We start from the raw sequence: 24,480 nt of genomic DNA, 5'->3' as shown, positions 1-24,480 counted from the left end.
AATACTACAATATGAGTCAAGCCAACCACAGGACACTGACTTTCAGGAGTGACCCTTACTAAGTCCACTTGTATGGTCACATATGGAACCTCTGTTATAACCAAAGGAGTAAGGCTAGGAAAATACTAAGAAAATGGATTGTCACTGTCTAGTTGATAGAGAAGCCAAACCACCCTTCAGCTGCAATTTTATTCACAGTAGTGGGTGATTAATTAATGTGTTCTTACAATGCAAAGTAAGGTTTTTCTTGCTAAAACTTTGAAGAAGTCCTAATTCCAAATAAGCAAGCTCTAAGTTCATTAGTTCTATTATTTTGATTTTTTTTAATGTTTTCCTTCAATGCTAAGGATTGAGCAGGGTCTGGTTCATGTTAAACTCCCAGCAGACCCTGACCTACATATACCTCACGTGAGGAATATTGTATTCCTGTCCTATACACAAATACCTAGGAATTTGTGTGTATGTACAAATATCATGTATCTCAATATTTACTTCTTCCAAGAAAACATAAGCTAAGAAAAGGAGAGCCCAATGTACAAATATATTCAGAATGTTAATGCACAGTTATGTGTTATAGTGCTCACCACACTCAAAGTGGTGGTGGTGGGGGGGAGAGACTTAATGCCATTTTCTGAACAGACACCTGTACTAATAACAAAGAAATAATGTGAACTCTAAATACCATGCTTATTAGACTGTCACATTGAGATGCTTACCCATGGCAGGGTAAATACCTGGAAGAGTATAGCTGTTTTTAAGATGGGAGTTCTCCCTACAGACTGCCTCCTAATACATCACAAACAAGAGATGAAGCTTGAAAAACAACACAGGTGGCAAATCACTGGGGCCAAGATCAAGGGTTACCGAAAGAGGAAAGTTGAGAATAAACAAACAAACACAGAAAGGCTCACATGGTACTGTAGTTTGGTATGGTTTATGCTCAAAAAAGTGCACAGGCAGGAAACCAGGTCCCTATGTAACTGCACTGAAAGACAAACATATAAGAGGCAGAGTCAGTCAGGAGATCACTGCATGTGACCATGTTCACAAAGAGGGATGAATGCCAGTATCGCAGGGATAGGAGAGTTTCCACAGGAATGGGTGTTTATTTATTTTTTTTAATGTTGGCTTCTTTTCACTCTGTGACCACTTCAGTATATTCTTCAACGTTATTTCCCACAACTTCCTCTGACCATCTGATGCCATCCCCCACAAGACAGCCCAGATCAGGAACACACCAGTTCACCTTACTCGGATCCTGCAGTCAGTAAATCACCAGGCAAAGAAACTCCTTTTCTTTATACATTGCCCACTGACAGGTATTTGGTTACAGGATCACAGAACAGACTAAGATACCAGAATAATATTCCTGCAGCATTATTCACCACAGCTAAGTAATAGGCTCAATCTGCATGTCTCAAAGCAGACCAGGCAAGGAAAATGTGGCACAATCGAACCATGTCAGTAAGGAAAAACAAAGTTATATCATCTTCAGGAAGGGAGACACAACTGGAGACAACCATATGAAGCAAACTAAAGCAGCCTCCAATCTGTTGGTTGCCGTTTTGTCCTATTCACAGTGCCCTTTGCCTCACAGAAGCTTTGTAATTTTATGAGGTCCCATTTGTCAATTCTTGATCTTAGAGCATAAGCTATTGGTATTCTGTTCTGTAAAATTTCCCCTGTGCTTATGTGCATGAGGCTCTTCCCCACTTTCTTTTCTTTTAGATTCAGTGTATCTGGGTTTATGTGGACATCATTGATCCACTTAGACTTGAGCTTTGTATAAGGAGATAAGAATGGATCAATTTGAATTCTTCTACATGCTAACGGCCAGTTGAGCAAGGACCATTTGTTGAAAATGTTGTCTTTTTTCTATGGGATGGATATACCTCCTTTGTCAAAGATCAAGTGACTGTAAGTGTGTGGGTTCATTTCTGGGTTTTCAATTCTATTCCACTGATCTACCTGCCTGTCACTGTACCAACACCATGCAGCTTTTATCACAATTGCTCTATAGTACAGTTTGAGGTTAGGGATGGTGATTCCATCAGAAGTTCTTTTCTGATAGAGGGCTAATATCCAATATATACAAAGAACTCAAGAAGTTAGACTCCAGAGAACCAAATAACCCTATTAGAAATGGGATAAAAGAGCTAAACAAAAAATTCTTAACTGAGGAATACTGAATGGCTGAGAAGCACCTAAAGAAATGTTCAAGAAGAAGGAAGACCAACATGTAGATACTTCATTCCTCTTTAGAATAGGGAACAAAATACCCATGGAAAGAAATACAGAGACAAAGTTTGGAGCTAAGACGAAAGGATGGACCATCCAGAGATTACCCCACCCTGGGATCCATCCCATAATCAGCCACCAAACCCAGACACTATTGCATATGCCAGCAAGATTTTGCTGAAGGGACCCTGATATAGCTGTCTCATGTGAGGCTATGCCAGTGCCTGGCAAATACAGAAGTGGATGCTCACAGCCATCCATTGGTCTGAGCACAGGGTCGACAATGAAGGAGCTAGAGAAAGGACCCAAGGAGCTGAAGGGGTTTGCAGCCCCATAGGAAGAACAAAAAATATGAACTAACCTGTAACCCCAGAGCTCCCAGGGACTAAACCACCAACCAAAGAGTACATGGTGGGACTCATGGCTCCAGCTGCATATATAGCAGAGATGGCCTAATCAGTCATCAATGGGAAGAGAGGCCCTTGGTCCTGTGAAGGTTCTATGCCCAAATGTAGGGGAATGCCTGGGCCAGGAAGTGGAAGTGGGTGGGTTGGTAATCAGGGGGAGGGGGAAATGAATAGGGGGTTTTGGGAGGGAAAACCAGGAAAGGGGATAACATTTGAAATGTAAATAAAGAAAATATCTAATTTTTAAAAAAGGTTAAACAAACAAACAAACAACAACAACAACAAAAAAGCAGCCTCCAAAGACAAACATGCTTCAATCTCTTGTAGTTCCTGAATCTCATGTAGTCACACAAAATCATGTGTGTAAGGATTAAAGAAGACTGTCTCGGGGAACAAAGTGGATTACTAGGAGTGGGAGGGGAAAGGAGGCCTGGTAGGAACAGAGAAGTGGGTGGGACTGTGCTCAACATACATTTTTATTGTCAAAAAATTACAAGTTTCCCTTGATCATTATCATAATATTAAAAAAATATAGTTGACTAGATTTCTACCAAACTAGAAAAGGTCAGTGTAAACTGGTCTATCTTAAAATATGAGAACCCCTGCCATGTTGGGACACTGGTCTTGGGAAAGCAGATCACAGGGACACTGAGACTGATGTCATCCATAGCAGAATGAAATGAAAGCCTTGGGCTATGGCTGGGTTCAGACAACTGGATACCTGGTCTCCAGAGAAAATAGAGTACTGTCAATGGAAACTCTACATACAAAACCCAAGGAGAACCTTGCATTTCTTCTTGGGCTCTGTGTGCTAAACAGCAGCACAGACTAGATTACTAGGACCCAGGTACACAGAGTTAATGATTCTTCAAACACCAGGGCCAGGCAGTGAGGATTTCAAAAGCTAAACATTAACTGTATCTATACATGAAACTACTTTATGATTTTGAACTAGATAAATCAGGGTGGGGCAGAGGGGGCAGAAGAGGGAGGGAGGAAAAGGGAGGGAGGGAAAGAGAGAAAGTAACAGTGACCTGAAAGTGTATATTCCTCTTCATCTACCCTCTTCAAGAGAAAACCCTACTTTCTGATTCTGTTTTCTACAAAGAATTGAGACAGACTGTGTTTACCAAAATGTTGACTTTGCAATGCACTAGGCTGTGTAATTTTGGCATATTTTACACCAAAATATACATACCTCTCCTTCCACATCTGTAAAATAAAACAAATGCCTCAAGAATTAAAATCCTACCTCAAGTGCTAGATTTGGGGTATAAGAGTTTAATCCTAGCACTCAGTAGGCAGAGGCAGGCAGATTTCTATGAGTTTTGAGTCTGAGACCAACCTGGTTTACATAAGCAGTTCCAGGACAGCAAGAGCTATAGAGTGAGAACTTTCTTCCAGAGAGAAAGAGACATACACACACACACAGAGATGAAGACAGACAGACAGACAGACAGACAGGCATGCGCGCACACGCACACACACACACACACACACACACACACACACACACACCCTCTGCCCTGGGTCAATCCCTTGCTGCTATGGCAAGAGAGCTCATGCTGTGATTTGTGAAGGGAAAGTCTTGCAACCCTCGCAAGAGAGAAGTTAAGTTTCTATGCTCACTCACTCACTCACTGCATGTGAGTGGCCATGCGTGAACATGTGTGTATGTGTGCTCAGAGGATCTTCTTTCTTAAGATAGGGTCTCTCTGTGACGATAGTTGCTGCTGGTCTAGCTTTGCCACCATGGCCTGGGGATTCTGTTTCTCCTCAGGTGTGCTGGGAATACAGGCAGCCACCATCGTACCTACTCTGGTCTTAGCTGGTTCTGAGATCTGAACTCCTATCCACAAGCATGTGCGATAAATGTTTTATCCACTCAGCCATTTCTAAACATGCCTTATCTTCATTCACTGAGGTTTCAAATACTGCTTACTGATTTAAGTTCAAAGGAATCTGCACACACTTACCTGTGTTTACTTTTCCCTATCTCAATGAGTGTTCTATTAAATTGGTGCTTGTTTCTAACACTGATGTCTGAGAAGAAATACCCACAGGAGCTCTTAAGAAGGCCATAATACTTAGAAATAGAACAGAAACAAGGATCTTGCCTATTAACTGCTTATACTTTATGTTAGAATCTCAGATATCCAGGATTATGCCAGCCAGAACTGGGCCTGTTGAGCCTGAGATTGCTAATCATTCCAAAAATTCCATCAACCTGTACCACGATATCATCACCCCTCCCTGAGCAGCTCCTTGAGATTAAACATTACTGTTCTCAGTCACTTTGCAGAATTTCTCAACCTGGAGGCACGTAAATGGTCTGGCTTTGTTTCAGGACCTCCACTATGCATTGAGGATCTTTGTAGCATCCAAGATTTCTAACCATTCGATGCCCCAGGATTCCAATACTACCTCAGTTGTCACAAGTGAAGTTATATTCACACAAGCCTGCATGTCCCCTCGGGAGCAAAATACTCTATATATTGCCCATTCCCATTTCCCTTAAAAGATGTTCCAGAATGACCAATGACATCTTAATCTTGTTCAGCCACACTACACAGGCCATGTTTATTCAGAGCTTTAAAAGGTTTTGTTTATGTAGATCTTAAAGAAAAAAAAAAAAAAAGTCAGGCAGTGGTGGCGCACACCTTTAATCCCAGCACTTGGGAGGCAGAGGCAGGTGAATTTCTGAGTTCGAGACCAGCCTGGTCTACAGAGTGAGTTCCTGGACAGCCAGGGCTACACAGAGAAACCCTGTCTTGTAAAACAAACAAACAAACAAACAAACAAAAAACCTAAAGAAAATGGTAGCTATCAGAATCATAGTAAATGTAAGAAAATTTAGAATCGAAGGCTTCAGGACAAAAGGACCAGCAAGCAACTATTGAAGTATTTGCAAAATGAAGAGAGACCTTGAGGATTTGCAGCCTACGATGGTAACTGACTGATGGCAAACACATCTCTTGGACCTCTGCAATGGAAACCCAACTTAACGATTTGGTTCCTGACAAAGAACACCATCAGTGAAGATAGACTTCATTTTTAGAAATGTTGGCTCCACAATTGCTGCCTACCTAACATTATTATCGAATATTATAATATTATATATATTAGCACTGTCCCTCAGTGGTAGCCAGCCTGTGATATTCAATGCCATAAAGAAGCAGCTTTGGAACTACTTTATCTGAGGGAGGAGAGGGTGAGGAGTTGCCATTGGCTTCTAGGCTTTGGGTGTAAACTTCCCTGTGTGGGAATCTGATCAATGAAGACACCTACACAAGCACACTACAGAGAGTTGCATCTAGGGAAAAACATTGGGAATCAGTCATAAAACTCAAACTCCTGGTTTGGAGGACTCCTGAGAGTTACAGGAGACAGTGGTTATTCACGGATCCTTCCAGAGAGCCAGACCTGTCTTTGGTTATTTGTCATCACTACGCAGTTACCATGGAGTGACTAGATCTCCAGCTCTAAGACAAGAAGACTCTATGCCATGTATCAGAACAAATGGTGACAGCAATGCCAAACTACCACTTAATGTGCAAAAGCAAAATACTTGGTAACTGCTCTTGAAGTACAATGATTTAATTAGAATAGATTTTCACATGGTCACATTCAAAGAACTCAAGTCTCTTAATTATGTAATGCTCTGCCAATAATTAAATAGGCTTCTGTAGCATCCACTAGGAGGGAATGTGAATCACGGGCTATTTGCAGACAGGCGATGTGCTGAAAACACCCGATAAGGCTATAAATTCCATGTTGTACATCCACAGATCAGATCCAAAATTACATCTGAATATTAAGAATGACTCTGGCTTTTACTTAATGGTAAGTTATATGAAATCAATTAACTGTTAAAATAGCTTAATTGGAACATACATATTTTAATTTTTGTGTGTATATATAAAAAAAAGTCTTCTTAATCAACCCAAAACATGTTGAAATTGCACTTGTATGTAATGTAGTGAAAGAATTGAACTTATGACAGGCTCAGAGCAAGGATGTGGAAAATGGTGGAGGGCACAGTCAGACAGTAGCAGCTCACACGGAGGATGGCAAGACTGTATGTGTTTAATACGATCTTGGGAAAAGCAATCTAAAAGTGAAGTTCTTCACCACACGTGCATGTTTCCAGAACTAAGAACAGTTCCTGGGGGGGGGGGGCAGTGAGGACACTCCACAGGTAGAGGTGCATGCGGGAAGCCGGAAGCGCCTGAGTTTGACCACCAAGAATACAGCTCGGAGTGGAAGGAGAAAAAGGCTTTCTGAAAGTTGTCCTCTGGCTCAAAACCCATCATAGACTTGCGCACAGGCATGTGTACATAAATATACACACATACATACACATGCACACACACCAAATATACACACCAGACAAATAATGGTGGGGAATATTTTGGCAGTTGAATACAATTACTGATTCATACCCTTGCCTCCTACTTTGCAGAACTGGTGAGGATGAAATCAGAGCTATCTACAACTGTGATAAATAATTTATTGTCAATAAAAAAGGCAGAGAAAATTCCTTGGGAATATATTTTTCAAAAATACCTATTTAGGTCACCATGAACAAAAGCCTGATTTATGCTTTAGTACTGGTGGTTGGTTTAAAAAAAGAGTGGAACAAAAGAAAAACTGGGGGGCCAATTCCAAAATCCACAACTGGAAACTGCATGCTTTTGAAATGAAATATTCATCACTGTGAAATTACACAAAATTATGTATTTTTCTCTTGATAGTATAATCTACCTGACCTGTTTTATCTTTCCTTCATTCTAAGGACAGAATGACATATGGTCACCTGTGATATTATTGCTCGTGATTCCACTGAGAGGAGGACACAATGTTAGGTTCCCTTCAACATTTTCATGGAGCCTGGCACAGGGAAATTGTTTGATAAACACTGTGGAGTGAACAAGACAGCAAGTGAATGAATGAAAAAGGGAGAAAAAACTTGAAGCGAATCTGAAGGAGAAAAACAGACACAAATAACTGCAGGGAAAACCAAGGAAACTCCAGATGCACGGAAACAGAAGCCAGCCATCAAGAATCACAGCAAGACCTTCAGGAGCAGATAATGAAGAGACAGCAAGTCAAGGCCCGGGAGATCGCCCATCAGCAACGGGACTCACAGATTCTTCATGTATTGTTGACAAACATAAAAGCACTTTGGTAGGAAGTATTGCAAAATAATTCTCAGACACAGATACATATATCTCATTCAGCCTTGGTACTAAAATATTCCTTTGGGATTCTGAATTCAATATTAAAAATTTTTGAGACCTGTTGCTCCTTCAGGATTGCAGACAAATGTAGAAAGGCATCTTTACTAATACTATATTACCTTAGATGGTGTAGTGACACCCAGATTGGAAACCATCAGTTTAAATGAATACAAGACACATTCATGTTCTTTACCTATCAAGAATCATGCACTTCTGATATGACGAGCATCTTTATGGGCCAAGCACTAGGAGCCATGTGGACCATGCCTTTTCTCAAACACAATTCACGGATGGTGTGAGAAACTTTGAAGGGGGTTCCTCTAATTTAATCCTATTGAGCAACAACTAAGGCAGAATGTTGATATGAGGCATTGAGAAGGTGGGTAAGGCTAGAAACAGGAAGAAGAAGAACAGCCATAGACTTCTGTTTCAGAGTTTACACCTCACTTCCCAGGTACCACACCTCCTAGTGAGCATTTCAAATACGTGCTCACTGACAGACTGTAAGGATACCCAACTGCAATCAGTCCTGAAGAACCTCAGTGTTAAGGTCAACTAAGTATCTGCACATGCAAGTTATATAAAAGATGCAATGATGAATAGGGACCCAGGCCCACAATGAGCTCATGGCACAGAGGCCAGAGGAGACATGAAACAAAACAGCTTCTACATAAGATGTGAGGCTGGGAGTCACAGCAGGTCAAAAAAAGACAAGTCCTATCTGCCTCTGATGGGTGGAGGAGTGGAAGGTGAAAGGTAGGGGCTGGAGAAAAACACTGGAGCCAGCTCTGGATCAATGAGTCACCAAGAACTTCTTCTGCCTTCTCTATGTCTATAAATAATCCCAGGTGCTGCCATCTCATTTAATTACTAAGCCTCTCCAGATGGAGAAAAATAATTAAGCAGTCTGCAGTGCCAACATGATATAAAGAATAGGTTAGCAACGCGTGAGACATCTGAATTCTAATGTTTCCTTTCAGCTATGAAGTAAGGGCAGAAAGGAAAGGGGTGTCTGACTTCACAGACCTCAGGGAAACCCAGTCGTGTACAGCTGAACCCTAGGTAGACTTGAAACAGAATGGGAAAGTGGAGAGACAGGGTGTAGTTCTGCTGGTGAAGACAGAATGGCTCAGATGAGATGCACAGAGTGCACCAAGGGTTCCCGAAGAAGGGCTGTCATGAAGAAATACTTCAGGGGGCCTAGAGAGATGGCTCAGCAGCTACAGGCACTTGCTCTTCCAGAGGACTCAAGTTCCTTCCAAATGAAACAGTACTGGTCCACACCAGGCAGCTCACAAGCAGCTGTAACTCGGGCTTTTTGTGGGAGGTTGGGGTAGACAACCTTTTCTAGCCTCTCCAGATTCCTATGCCAACATGGCACACACATAGTATAAATTTAAAATCGTAAAAAACATGTTCAAAAAAGAAAAATACTTCAAGATTTCTACTCTAATATTAATATCAAGTACAACACAGGGTATTGACTTCTTAGAGCCACACTAACTGGCTACACCCCTTCTGTCATGGAAGCCATTTCATATCTTTGCATTCAGAGCAGATTTAGAAATGATTCCACACAGACAGAAACAGGAGGAAAAGGTATCTAACTGTACTTGACTCTCAAGGCCTTCTGCATTTACAACCTTGAAGTTCCCTAGACTCAATGATAAACTGAGGAAATGTCATACATGCACATGGAAGGCAGTCGGCGGAAGGCAGTGGGGAATGCCTATGCCTGGGACACTGCACTGAGAGTCAATGAACTCAACAGTCCTCTGCTGCTCGGGGCAAATGCAGCAGTAATAGAGGCCATAGGATGATGTCGGCAAACTTTTGCTTGCCAGATCGGAAGCCACTCATGGTTTCCCATGGTTTCCCACTCAGTCCTGGTGGGAAACAGGAAAGTATGGAATGAGTGAAGAATGAAGCACAATGAAGAAACAGTGTATACATGAGAAGCAAAGAAAAGGCAAATCTTTTTGGGGGGGATGATCAAAAATATAACCCTACACAAAGTGTGGTTACCCTGAATAGGAGATACTCTCCCCTCAAAACTTCAAGGGAAGCCAATTAAGTCTTTTATTTTATTATTTTAAAAGCAAAATATCATTCCACAAATTGCCTAATTATTCTCCTGATCTTAGCTCACACAAGCATGAGTATGTCCTTATTTGTTTAACCAGGTAACTCATGGAAGGCATTACAATAAGAGAATGGCTTAAAAGACTACTTTAATAATTCTCAGAGCGTTTTACGTTTTTATCAGCATTCAAACAAGGTTAACAATAGAGAATATTCAAAGTTCTATTCTAAAAAACAAGATAATTATTTTAATTTTTATACTACACTAATTATTTATTCTCTGGAATGATTTAACAACAAATTCCTTTATCCTTTGCCAAGTGTTTACTTGAAAAAAAAATTTAAGTCCTTTAAAATGGAACTTTAGTTTTACTTAGTTTTTGTTTTTGTTTTTGTTTTTTTTTCTACAAAGGCCTGTGAGCCCAAAGGTGGTCTGTGTGACTTGGAGATGATGGGGCATAATCTGGATACATTCCTGCCAGATTACCAGCAACCTCAGCTTTGTGGACCAGCACTGCAGTCACATGTCACATGGAAGTGGTTCATCTGGGCTCACAGGGAACACTTGCAGAAGAGGCCTTGCTAACTGTTAATACTAAGATGGATTCTCAAGTTGAGCTGTTACCAAAAGATGCCAGCTGCGGCTCAAAGTTTCGGCAGTTCATGGACAGCATAGCAACGCTAAGAGTATGTAGACTTGAGAGCAGATGCTTCAATCACACGGGAAGTACGCCACGTTACAATGGAGAGACACTTCCCTCCATGCAGACACTCCTCACCTTGATGACAGCAAGGCAGTTTATGTAAACCTTCCCATACTTAAACTTTTAAACACTTTAAAGTTTCAGCAAATCATGTCTATGATCTACAATAAAGCAAATGTATGAAGCTAAATTTAATCAAAGCAAGACTCTTTGGTCAATCTGCTGGGCCTGTGCTCAATACAATGCTCTGGCAACACTGTGAACCCTACAGGTCTAACCACAGTGAAGGCAGAGAAAGTACCAGGATTACTCGGAACAACAGGGTTTGTCAACTGCAGGACCAACGCCTATGTACAAACATAACAGGACCACTCCACGGTATGGTAAAGAGGAAGGTTTTGTTGTAGATAAAGGAAGAGAATACCCAGAGTATCTGGAAGAGTCCAGCGCAGAGAGAAAAAGTAGTGGACTGAACTTGGCCTTGAGAGAAGCAGGAGCAGGTAGGTCAGTGAGAGAAAGGGGACATAGAGAGAGGGGGAGAGTGGGAAAATAGAGAGCAGGGGAGGAGGGAGATAGTGGTGGGACATAGAGAGTGCTGGCTAAAGAGAGAGCATAGCCAAACAGAGTTATAAAGAGCTCATGAGCTCAAGAAGTTCAGGGTGGGGAGGAAGCCAGAAGAGCAAAGATGCTGGTGGATACTGAAATGCTTAATGGGGATTTGTGATACAGAGAGAGCCAGGAGACAGGAACCTGCTTTGGTATGCTAATAGGTACCACCTTGGCCATCTGTCCTTTCTGTCACAGATAAGGGAAAAGGCTCTTTTTTTTTTGGTAAAGAACCAGTTTCACCAGCTCCTAAGGAATGCTAGCTTTTATTTAACCTCTAGAATTTGGGGAAATGGAGTTTCCTTTGAACCTGAAAATCTACACAGAACTTGGCCTTGTTATTGTACCCTGGACTATGAAACCATAATAGCCAAAGACAAGGTAAGAGTGAGGAGTGTTTCTATTTAGATGTGTGTATACATGTGTGTTCACATGCATGTGCATGCAAGTGTGGGCACATGTGTGTGTCCATGATGTGTATGTGTGTGCACATGATGAGTGTGTATACAGGTCTGTGTGCATGTTCATGTGCATGCATGTATGCACACATGATGTGTGTGTGGGGTGGGGGAATATACATGTGTGAATGTCAGAGAATAATTCTCTCCTTACATGTTTAAGTGGGTTCTCAGTGAAACTCAGGTCAAACGTGCACAGCAACCACCTTCTACCCTTAAAGAAACATCGCCAGATTAAGACGCTATACTTCAGACAAATAACAAATTTTCATACTTATTATTCCTTTTTAAAGGATTTTTGTTTTATTTTAAATTATGTGTATGTGTGTATTTGTGTGTCAATGTATGCACCTGAGAACGGTGCCCTGTAGAGGCTAGAAGAGGTCATCAGATTCCCTAGAGCTGGAGTTATAGGCACTTGTGAGTCACCTGACATGGGACTCCAGGTCCTCTGCAAGTATGGTTCATCTTACAAGGAGATTCAAAACAGAAAATAACCACACTGAACTTCTCTTTCTACGTAGACACAAAGTAAACTCCAATGTCTCAGCACACAGGTGTCCTGACCCAGAAGAGAAGGAGGCAGCTCAGTACAGATGTGCCCAACACAATTCTGTTCCTTTTATTATATGCCCTATATAGTTTTGTCTCTAGGACAGCAAACTGAGACTCATTGTAAAGTAAAAACCAATGAAATGTACATTCAACTTCATACATGAAGTAGGAGCTGTGTCCTAGAGCCATTTCAAATACTCAAAACCTAGATTTTACAGGTAAGGGTTTTGGTGGCTTGCCTGCCCAAGACTGTAATTGGTTCTACATTTATCAATGTTTGTGGAAGAATCAAAAAGAAAAGAAAAGAAAAGAAAAGAAAAGAAAAGAAAAGAAAAGAAAAGAAAAGAATTCAAACATTTTGGTGAGGCATGCATCTAAATCAATACTCAAAGCATTTTACAAAGTATCCTTTCCTATACAAACAGCACCTACCTACCTACCCCACCCCCCCAACCCTCACTCCTGCCCCCCAGAACAGGGCCTGGTTGCTCACAGTGGCTTTGAAGGAGGGTGGGAGGTAACAGCCAGCTATATAAAAAGCATCTTGTTGGAAGATAAGGTCAGAAAACAATGGGTTAACAGCCAGATGGATATTGCTTGAGAGTGAGCTGTCACTGTTGTCAAAGGCATTCCAGCCTCTGTCAGTTGCAGAGAGGAGCATGGCTCAGTGGGTAAAGGCACTTGCCTTGGCCGAGCTTGACAACCGCAGATAAAAAAAACTAAGGATCAAGGTCAAAGAGAGAAACCAGTCCTGTAAGTTGCCTTCTGACTTCCACATGTGCTCTTAAACACACGCACACGCACACACACACGGGAACGGACGGGGTGGGGAGAGAGAGAGAGAGAGAGAGAGAGAGAGAGAATGAATATACCTGAGAGGCATTATCTAAAACAGAACAAAAGGTTTGCACCTTTCATTAAAAGCTGATGTAAGAGCTATGAGCAGTAATCAATATAATACATGAGAAGAGAAAAAGGAATGTATCATGGCTCACACCTGCAGTCCCAGCACAGAAAAGCTAAAGCAGGAGGATTACTGTGAGTTTCAGACTTGTCTGCATTACACTGTGAAACTCTATCTTAAACAAAACAAGAGATGGAGAACCGCGTTTCATAAGTGAACCAACTTGGACAGAGTCTCAGGAAGGACAAGCTACCATGGAGTTCAGGGATGGAAAGAAAGGGTCTTTCCCAGCAAGTGGCTAATGCTGTTTACTGATGCTTCTTCAGGTAATGTTGAATTTCAAAGTTGCTGGAAAGAAAGCCACCTCCCTTTCATCTGCCTCTTATTATTCTAAAGGAACCTGTTCGAAACACTTCAGCCACAAAGTAAGTTAGATGATAAATGTGTTCCTCAATCTGCGCGACAGTCAAGTAGCAATAAAATCAGAATAATTCATGCAAAAATTTTCATTATGTTTCTAAACATACTTATTTACATTTTAAATCACGCATTAGACAATATGAAATATCTTCCATTTAGACAGGTGTGAACTAGAAAACAGATGCATTCATTAAACATGGAACAATTCGGCAAATTAAGGGAAAAAATTTCAAAGAACTCTTTGGTTGAAGTATTTCAGCCACCGTTAACTTACTTGAAAAAATATGGCCATAGCTCCAATGATTCTGTTCTCAGAAATTGCCGTTTGAAAGCTGTCAAAGTCGTCTGGGTTGTAAAAGAAAATCTGCATCTGGAAAATAGTTTTAAAAATGTATTAGAAAAAATTTCCAACCTGTGGAAAAGTAGGGAATAGTACAGAGGACATTCTAAGGCCACACCCTGCTTATTCTCAAATCCACAGCTCTCCTTGGCTTGAGCCTGTGAGAGCGCATCCCACATAGCCTGCCACTTACTTCAGAATACCCAACTGACTGTATCAGCACTGCCCAGAACACTAACTACTCCTGAGCATTCCTCTGGCCTTTACCTAGAGCCACGATGAACCCTTCCCAAGAGTCAAGGCTTGAACATAGTTCACCACAGTCAAGTAGAAAACTTAAGCCTGTGAGGGGTAGCCTGAACGTTACATTATCAACACATGATAGATGAGTTGAACACAGAAGATTTTAAGCCATATCTCATATCTCCAGGAAACACCTGGAGGGTGTATGTCAGAAATTTCATCAAGAAACAAGTATAATGATAAAAGCCATGAAATAAGTTTTATCATTTATTGTGTGCATTAAAGCTATTCCATACATTACATCATTGAATGTACTTCAAAAGCTCTAGGGAGATGGAAGTAAAGGCAAGGGAAGTGCGTCAGGACGTGTCTATCAAGTCACTTCAGGCTGCGCATCACAGAACACTGAACTCCACATGCTCTCACGGCAACTTGAAGCACCCTCTTCTGTATTTAGTTTCTTACTAAAAAGACAAAACCCAGGTACCTCACCTTGTTGTCACCACACAGTCTGAATACTTCAGTGTACCCTGATATTTAAAAAGACTAAGCACTGAAGGATGACAGAAGTCTCCTGAAACTGCATATGTTATTACTCCAGCACCCCTGCCTCCTTGTCTAGGCGGCCCTCAGGGAGGGGATGATTTTCTCCAGCAGCTTCGAGACATAGAGTCAAGCGTTTCTACTTGGCAGGATGGTCATGAGGATAAAAACCATGAGGACAACATTGCTGCACAGTGTCAGATCTCAGCACCATTCCACCCAGCAATACCACCACATGCTAACACCAGCAGACTTCTTAAAAGTTCTAGGGAGAGGGCTGGAGAGATGGCTCAGTGGTTAAGAACACTGGATGTTTTTCTAGGGAAATCAGGTTTGATTCCCAGGACCCAGAGTGGCTCACAACCACCTGTAACTCTAGATCTGAGAGCTCTTGGCCTCCAGGCACACAAGCCACACATAGATATTCGTGCCGGCAAAACACTCGCACACACAGAATAAACATTTTAAAGGTAAACCACAATCTTAACAAGGATTCGATGGACTTAGTCTCTGAGGACAACCCAGGTCCTTCAAAACACTCAGCTATCCTATGGTGAATCTTATCTTTCTCTACAGTGCTCACCCCAGCTCCTAAATGCCGAGCTAAAACAGCCTCGAATGGAAAGGATGTTTGCATCCCAGCTGGGAGCTTGGAGAGGTTGATATTGAAGAATAGGCCAAAGGTGAATGGAGCTGCCATGACAAAATGAACTAAGATGGTACCGAAAAAGTTCATGTCTGCAGGGTGTTTTGAGGCCGAGGCAACAAACCAATTTCTAGGGAAATTCAGGAATCCATGGGAGGAAGAAAGAGACACTTTTGGAACATTTTCTCTTTTAACACAAATTCATCTTCTTGAATTCTTACCAATTCTGGTGGTTTGGACAGCTTTGGACATCATGAATTTACACTTAGAAAAATCCACTACTTGAGGTATAGATTCAAACCATTTAATATTGGGTCAGTGGTTTCAGGTTTAAAGCTATTAAATCAAGGGAAAAAATCCTCACACAAGTATATTCAGAAAATTACACTTCACTTTCCTTTTAAAACTCAGACTCTCGAAGTAAGTACGTTCCAGAAAGCTTTCTTATGCTTCAGCCCTTGAACAGGGGCAGTAGTGTTTAATGTAGCACCTGAATAGCACGGGATATAAAACATTCTAAGATCTGTTCATGGGTGCCTTCATTTACAGCTTGGGAAGGAAATGCATTTTTGGATAACAATGTTTGAGTCGAGGCTCCACCCACCTGGATAATAAAATGTCTTTTAAAGAGTCAGTGCAGGTCAGAAATATCAATTTCCCTTGCTATTGCTTTCAAGTTGCAGCTTACTGAATTATGTTCACATGTGGAGCTATCTAAAGATAAAGTAAACAAAGGGATAAAGTTTTGCTGTATTAACTGGGGCTCTAGCAACCTGTTATGAAGAGAAAAATATTGGGGTAGAGACCAGCAATTACTTTTGCAAAGACATCTCTGACAAACGTTTTTGGTTAAGTCAGTCTTCACGACTCTGGTTTGGCTTATACCTAGACTTAACTTTCCCCACTGGTTATTTATCATCCTAATGTCAGATCCCCAAGAATCTCCAGTGGCCTGCAAGGTTTCTGCACTTATTTTCAAAAGCCACACCCAAACTATGGTTGGTGATGTACACATGTAATCCTCAAATTTGGGTGGTTGAGGCATGTGGTTGCATAGAAAATTTTGACTGCAACAAACAAAACAACAGCAATAACATCAACCACCAAAATCTACTATAGACTCCATAAACATGACGAATAGTTGCTGTATAGTAATTTCTACCAAAGACAAATGCTGCAATAGGCTGAGAGAAAGGCCTGGAAAGTCCAGTGACAGAGAAGTCTGCTAACAATGCCACATCCTTACCACCAGCTCCACAATACCTTACATTCCATCCCACTGGCCTTGGCACTGTCTCTGCAGACACATCTCTGCTACTACACCTTCATCTTTCACTCAATCACTTAAAGGAAGAGGGAGATAGTGCATACCAGCTACGGAATAGTTAAACATGTAATTTCTAAGAATAAGGATATCCTCTTACATGATCACTGTGTAATTGTTATACTAAGGACATTTCACATTCATGTGATCATATTATCCAATTCTCGGTTCACTTTCAAATTTAGTAAGTGCCCAATAAAAGCCCATTACAGATCATCTTACAGTTCTGAGTGCAGGATGCAATCCAGGATTAACTCTGTACTCAGTTATCAGTCTGTTCTGTCAGTTTTCCATTTCCAAAGGAAGATGAAAGGCTTCACAGTCCCTTTATGATTGTATGACTGTGTTAAATAGCCCTAGTATTGGGATAAACCCATGTCATAGTGACACTGACCTGGTACACTGAATAGAGGTAGTAGTATTGTATGGCAGATTCCACAGAATGTACCATCTGAATTGTGCATTGTGAATGAGTGCATTGTGGGACAAAGTCATGAGACCTGTTGTGTCAACATTTCAAAGCCAGGGTGATGAGGATGGGTCTGACCATGCCTAACAAGTAGAGTGGAAAAACTAGACAATCCGCCATCTAGCCAGGCCAGGGTATGCCTTACCAAGAACACCATATGACATCATAGGATACTTGGAAAGGGAGTCTCATCACCGGCCAGGACACTGGTGTCAATACATGTGGAGAGATTACTTTCAAAAGAAGTCCCATCACCGGCCAGGCACAGGTGCTAATACATGTGGAGAGATGCTCACACAAGCCCTGGGCAATGTGGGGTAGGTACAGTGATGGCACCAACAACTGGCAATACTGCATGGCCTTGGGTGCAAAGGACTCTAAGATACTCCCTGCCTTCTTACACTGCTCAGTTTTGCTCTCATTTAAATTGATTCTCAGTGCACTGTGGTTGGGTGTGTGTATGTGTTTCAGTTTGCATCACTGTGCATGTAAACTTGAGTGAACCACAAATGATCAATCTGAAAGAAGAGGCTTATCATTATTATTGTCATTTTTCACACATTTATTGACCACCTACAGTATATCAAATTTTGTGTTATCAGCCATTACCACTCTGTGTATAAGATATTGCCATGAGTGTAAGGCAAAAGAAGCAAGCCTTTACAAGATCTCCAATGTCCAACACTTTCAAAGCTCTGAAAAAAGAAGAGTATATTACTGTAGAAAAGTGACCTTTCCCCTCAGAGATCAAGGTCTTCATCATTGGGTTTCCTTACACCTGGCAAGAATGTCTGCTTAATGGTGACGCTGTGTAAGACGTGGTGACAGATGAAGACATAGTCAATGCTTAAAAGACCGAGTACCATTAATGAGACAAGGCTAATGTTTTCTTGGAATGTCAAACTTAGGCAGATACATGGAAAAAGAGCTTAAGACAGATGGATGGTGGTCAAGAGAAGTACATGTTAATAAACCTAACTCAGACCAGCCAGGGGGAGGAAAGGACAGCTTCATAAATGTGAACTCCTTCTCCAATGTTTAATGTTATGTCTGCATGCCCAACTCAGTTCTCAGGTGACTGTGACTATGGACATGAGCACAGGGGGAAATTTCCTAAACGCAACTCCAATGGTTCATGCTCTAAGATCAAGAATTGATAAATGGGACCTCATAAAACTGGAAAGCTTCTGTAAGGCAAAGGGCATAGTCGATAAGACAAATCGGCAATCTACTGATTGGGAAAAAATATTCACTAACCCCACATCCAATAGAGGGCTAATATCCAAAATATATGAAGAATTCAAGAAGTTAAATCACCACAAAACCAAATAACCCAATCAAAAAATAGAGTACAGAACTAAACTGATAATTCACAACTGAGTAATCTCTAATGGCTGAGAAGCACCTAAAGAAATGTTCAAAGTCCTTAGTGCTCAGAGAAATGCAAGTCAAAACAACCCTGAGATTCTACCTTACACCAGTCAGAATGGCTAAGATCAAAACCTGAGGTGACAACACATGTTGGAGAGGATTTGGAGAAAGAGGAACACTCCTCCATTGCTGGTGGGATTGCAAACTGGTACAACCACTCTTGAAATCAATCTGGAGGTTCCTCAGAAAATTAGAAATAGATCTACCTGAAGACCCAGCTATACCACTCTTGGGAATATACCCAAAAGATGGCCCACCATGCCACAGGGGCATGTGTTCCACTACATCATGGCAGCCTTATTTGTGATAGCCAGAAGCTGGAAGCAACCTAGATGTCCCATGACAGAAGAATGGATACAGAAAATGTGGTTCATTTACACAATGGAATACTACTCAGCTATTAAGAATGAGGACATCCTGACTTTTGCAGGTAAATGGATGGAACTAGAAAATATCATCCTGAGTGAGGTAACTCAGACCCAAAAGGACATGCCTGGTATATACTCACTAATAAGTGGATATTAGCCAATAAACAAACAAACAAACCCATACAGAATACACAAGATACAGTCCACAGAATTCAAAAGGCTCAACAAGCTGAAGTGCCCAATGAGAATGCCTCAGTCCCACATGGGAGAGAGAAGAAAGCAATCACAAGTGGGGAGGGAGGAAGGGTCTTGGGAGGGAAAGTAGACAAGTTGGGGGGGTGGGGCAGTGGGGTTAAAGGTATAGAGATCTGGTATTGGGTTAGGGAACAGGACTGAAGCCCTGAGGACCAGCAGAAAGAATGCAAACAGGAACCTCAGGAAATAGGAGGTCGGAGCGACCCCTCCCCCTCAGAATGCACCAGAGACTTGGGAGGTGAGAGACTCCCAGGACTCATAGGGAGGAACCTTTGATGAAATGTCCAGCAGTAGGGAGAGGGAACTTATAGAACCCACCTACAGCAGGAAGACAGGACATCAAGTGAGGGATAGGGTTGCCATCCCACAGTCACACCTCTGACTCATAATTGTTTCTGTCTGAAAGAATTACAGGGATGGAAATGGAGAGGAGCCTGAGGAAAAGAAGGTCCAGTGACAAGTCCAAAGGGATCCAGCTCAAGGGGAGGTCCCAAGTCCTGACACTATTACTAAGGCTATGGAGCGCTCACAAAAAGAGATCTATCATGACTGCCCTCCAAAAGACCCAACAAGCAGCTGAAAGAGTCAGATGCAGTGATTTGCACTCAACCAATGGACAGAAGCAGCTGACCCCTGTTGTTGAATTAGGGAAGGCTGAAAGGAGCTGAGGAAAAGGGTAACCTGTAGGAGGACCAGCAGTCTTAATTAATTTGGACCCTTGAGATCTTTCAAACACTGGACCACCAGAAAGACAGCATACACCAGCTGATATGAGGCCCCCAACACACACACAGTAGAGGACTGCAGGGTCTGTGTTCTTTTAGAGATGATGCACCTAACCCTCATGAGACTGGAGGCTCCAAGGAGTTTAGAGGTCAGGTGGGATGAGGGGTGGGACCATCCACGAAGAGGTGGGGTAGGGACGAGATGTGGGGTGTAGAACAGTCAAAGGGTAGATGGGGAGGGGTGGGGAATGGAATATGGAGTGTAAAAACTGAATTACAAATGAAATTTTTAAAAAATGGAAACTGCCTCAACTCAAAGAGAGGAAACCCTCAAGTGCAGATCTTCTCTTCAGATGCTCAAGTGCTACAGTTATAGTGTCTCTTAGAAAACTCTGTTCCCTATACACCACTCTCATCCAAAGCGGGAGGGGGGCAGAGGATCACAGTGAACTAAAGAAGGAAACGGTGCCCAGGCAGCTCAGAGGAAAGGTCAGTGGCTAACTGGGCCTGCTGGGAAGTCCCATACAGGAAAGCATACATAGATAAAAGCTGCAGGATGAAAGAGTTAGAGGAGCTCAGAAGATTGCTTAGTGGCTACAAATGCATAAAGCTTTTGGTAAGAACTTGGGTCTAGTATCCTGAACCTGTCAACATTCCCCAGCAGCTCAGAAATGCCTGCAACTCCATCACCGGAGGATTTGGTGTCCTCTCCTGGCAACGTCAGGTACATACATTCATGTGCGTGCGCCTCCGACCAAGACAGACACAAATGAACACAACGAGGAAGATGAATTAAATCTTGAGGGGGATAAAAAAAAATGACATATGAAGTCCATCCAGGCAGCAGCAGTGTGGAGAAGGACCTAGACAGAGGCAGCACAGGAGGAGGAGGTGAAATGCAGGTTGGCTTTCAATCATGGCTGGGGATAATCTGCAGAGAGCCAGCTGCGATGCAGCAGTGGGCAAGACAAAGGTGCCTAAGACTAAAAATGTCTCAAGAGGGCAGAGGGAAAAATCTAAACACACTGAAGGCTCTTCTTGGTCCACTTTCTGCACAACTTGTACTGGGTAATGTGAACACAGAAGTATAATCTGAGTTCTTACAGTGTACTTCTGCATCTGTTAAGCCAGACTGCATATGCATTACACAAAAACAAGCCAAACTTAAGAACCAACTTAAGGAAGAGAGGATTTATTTGGCTCACAGCTGTAAAGCACAGTGCCCCACAGTGGAGGGTTTAAACTTGACAGGAAGAGCTTAAGGCAGGCGCTCGCCTTCCATTCTCCTCTAGGGCACAGACAAATACTGTGTGCATGTGCTCAACTGACTTTTTTTTTTTTTAATTCAGCCTGGGATCCCAGCCCCTAGAATGGTACCACACATACACAGTATGGATCTTCTACCCTAGTCAGTACAAGGTAGAAAATTACAGACATGCCCACAGAACTGTCTCCCAGGTGATTCCAGATCCAATCACATTAACAATCAATTTAACCATCACATATATCAATCACATGCCATCAAAGAATCCAGTTCTTGAATTCTACCAAGGCCATTAGCCAGAAAGGTCTATGCAGGCAGAACATAAGTCAGCTTGGCTCAAGGATGTGCCTGGCACAGTGTTGGTCAGTACAAATACTACTAGTTTGTTTCTGAAAGAATAAATGAGTGGGGGTACTCTGCAGCTTGAGTGAAGATGCCCAAATGACAAAGTCATCAACAAGTTCACGAAGCCTTTGATATTTCTAGAAATAAATAGTGAGAGGCAAAGTGGGATCAGGACACTGAAAGAATAAAGAGATTTAAGCTTCTGGCATCCAAAGGCTTTAAAGTTCCTACAAAGTGGCTTAAGTAGCCCCAGGTATGGTTCTGTTAACCACAGATTACATACATTAAATTCTCTTTAATGCACAAGACACTGAACCATTTTTTAACCGACTCTGGACTGTGACTATGATACTCAAGGAAAAAAGGCTTTATTCATTTTTAATTATGGAGAAAATGGTAAACAATTGCACTACATATATTATACAATAATTTATAATACAAACAGAGTTTGCTGTGATCGAGGGCACTTACATTTTATAAAGATTTATTTCTATGAATATCATTCTGGGCATGGGCATATGTGTGTGTGTATGAGTTCAGATACTGGAGCAGACCAGAAGAGGCCACTGGGTCTCCTGTAACTGGAGTTACATGTGGTTGTTAGCCAGGCAATGAGAGTGCTGGGGACCACAGTTACATCATCTGCAAGAGCAGTGTGTGCTCTTAAACCCTGAGCCACCATTCTAGCTCTTGTAGGTATTTTTAGAAGAATCACTACATTTTGTGGTATTACTATCAGAAAGCTTTATTTTCATGTGCTTAAGCTCCAGATTATGAGGCTGTAAGAGTCTACTAGATTCACTTCTGTGATGTAGACAGATTTTTTTTTCTAATCAAAGGTATGAGGTCCCTGTAATGTCAGCCTTCAGACACCAGATTGCAACAAAGAACTCCAGACTAAATCACATAGCCCTGTATATGTCACATGATGAAATCAATCTGGCCCAGCGACCTGACCACCACATCCTTATTCATCAGCCTCTTCCCAAAGGAATGGGGTCCCAGTCACAACCCAGCTCACCCTCTTGTACCTGAGAGGAAACTGTCCTAGAAGTGGGTATTCTGAGATAAAGACTTTCGGTTTGAGGAGTCAGAGCTCAGTTGCTGATGGAAGGTTTTGGACTCGCGTATCTCTTTTTAGTACATATCAACTATATACAATATGGATTTCATTATGAAAATTCCTGTGTAATAATGTACTTGGATCCTCTTCACACACACAACCACCACCCTCTCATCTCTCTATTTCTTGCTGATCTGCTTTTTCTTTCAAAGTATTCTACCTATTACCTCTCATGTCCCTACTTGGTGATCCAGTCAGTTTAATTAGGGTTACTTGGGTGTGGTGTTAGTCACAGGAAAATGGGCAGCTTACTAGTGACTGCATGGCTGGAGAAAATTTTTCTCTCCCAGTACCCATTAACTACCTGTAGATCCATAAAGACAGGCAGGGCCACATGAGACCCTTGGCTCAGGGTTCCCATCTGGAAACCAGAGGCCACTCTCAGCTCCATACGCTAAGCACTGCTTTGGGAAAGTCGGGGTGAAGGAGACAGCTTACATTTCCCATTGTGAATCTGCATGAGCAGAGGGATGTGTCAATTATGGTGACATCGATCCTTTCCACATGCCAGCCAGTTTCCCAGTGAGTCACTCCCAAGGTATAGGCTCAATCAGCTTTCATTGAAAGAGTATTTTTAGAAGAACTAAGTTATGAAGACGAATGGATATTCAGCATCTCTGTCAGCAAAGTGACATTCAAATAAACATCCAGAGGGCTTGTTTAATACCATACTGTTTAGCACACAATACCCGGATCTTTACTAATTGCCTTCTGCAATTAATGCATCTGGAGTTCTACTTTTTGGAGCAGATGAGTGAGCCCAAAGTGCACACCAGGTCTAAGGGCCATAAGAACAGGAGACAGGTCAACTGAGGGTCTATTGTGAATTCTCTCTATAACTTCTTTAGTCCTTCTCACACTTCTGCATAAGTGGCTGTCAGAACTCCCGGACCAGGCACACATCTTTGCATCTCTCCTCTGTCAGGGAAGAATTTGGACCCTTGGTGACTAAGCAAAGTTGTGTTTCCCAGGAATTCGCTCTGTAGGTTTTATGAAGTTTTTACTTGGAGTTAAGCAAAAGTATAGGAAGATGTGAGGTAGATTCTGCACTGCACATGCGGAACTGTATCATGCTCTAACCCTTTATCTCCCCATTAGGGGAGGTGGCCATAAGCTGCAGCCCTCCACTTAACCCTGTGTGACGCAGGAAGTAAGCTACCCACATTCCCAAGGGTACGCTCTGGAAGGAGCTCAGCGCCACTCCACAGGGAATCAGGGAATAGCAAATAAGGTCAGCGGAGTGAGGCGCCTGCTCACGCGTCTTACACACTGGAAGCCACAGCTGTCCACAGCTTTAAATTTAGTTAAAGGGAAGGAGAGAAAATGCAAATAACTCTGTGATCCAACATCCAAGGATGTAACAGATAGATAAACGGAGACAGGTTCACTGTAGCCACAGTCAGACAGATTTCAAGAAGAGCCACATACACCCTGTGCATAGAAAGAGGGCGCCGAGGGAAGAAAACCTCACTGTGCAGCTTACAGGCAGCACAGTGGTTCCCCTTAGGGCAGAGCCTCCAAGAGGCCCATGGGAAGTTGAATTCTCTCTCTGGCCTGAGCAGCAGACACCAGAGGACCTCAGCTGCATGTGAATTTGTGGATTTGGTATGGACTTAACTCCTTGTATACGAGGCTCAGTGGTGACTAGAAAAACATTTCCTGAATAGTTGTGCTGCTGGACCTGGGATGGACACAATCTGACTCCACAGAGTCTACGATGCCCGTGCCTATAATCCCAGCACTAGGGAGACCCAGGCAAGAGGACTGTCCCACCACTTAAAGGCCAGAAG

The 24,480-nt window shown here is 42.2% G+C and overlaps 1 protein-coding gene across 6 annotated transcripts in view; it reads right to left on the bottom strand.

The window, feature by feature from the left end:
* The window catches only part of Ptprg (protein tyrosine phosphatase receptor type G), a 681,254-nt gene that overhangs the window by 188,625 nt on the left and 468,149 nt on the right, over positions 1 to 24,480 (bottom strand). For all 6 annotated transcript variants that reach the window (XM_021181278.2, XM_021181279.2, XM_029468960.1 and 3 more), the window contains one exon: positions 13,889 to 13,984. In XM_021181278.2, the coding sequence (XP_021036937.1) occupies positions 13,889 to 13,984 (96 nt within the window). The remainder of the gene's footprint in view (positions 1 to 13,888; positions 13,985 to 24,480) is intronic.

Source organism: Mus caroli, chromosome 14, assembly GCF_900094665.2.
Source record: "Mus caroli chromosome 14, CAROLI_EIJ_v1.1, whole genome shotgun sequence".
NCBI classification, from domain to species: domain Eukaryota; kingdom Metazoa; phylum Chordata; class Mammalia; order Rodentia; family Muridae; genus Mus; species Mus caroli.
The sequence above is the reverse complement of the archived record's forward strand: the minus strand, read 5'-3'. Positions and strand labels throughout refer to the sequence as shown.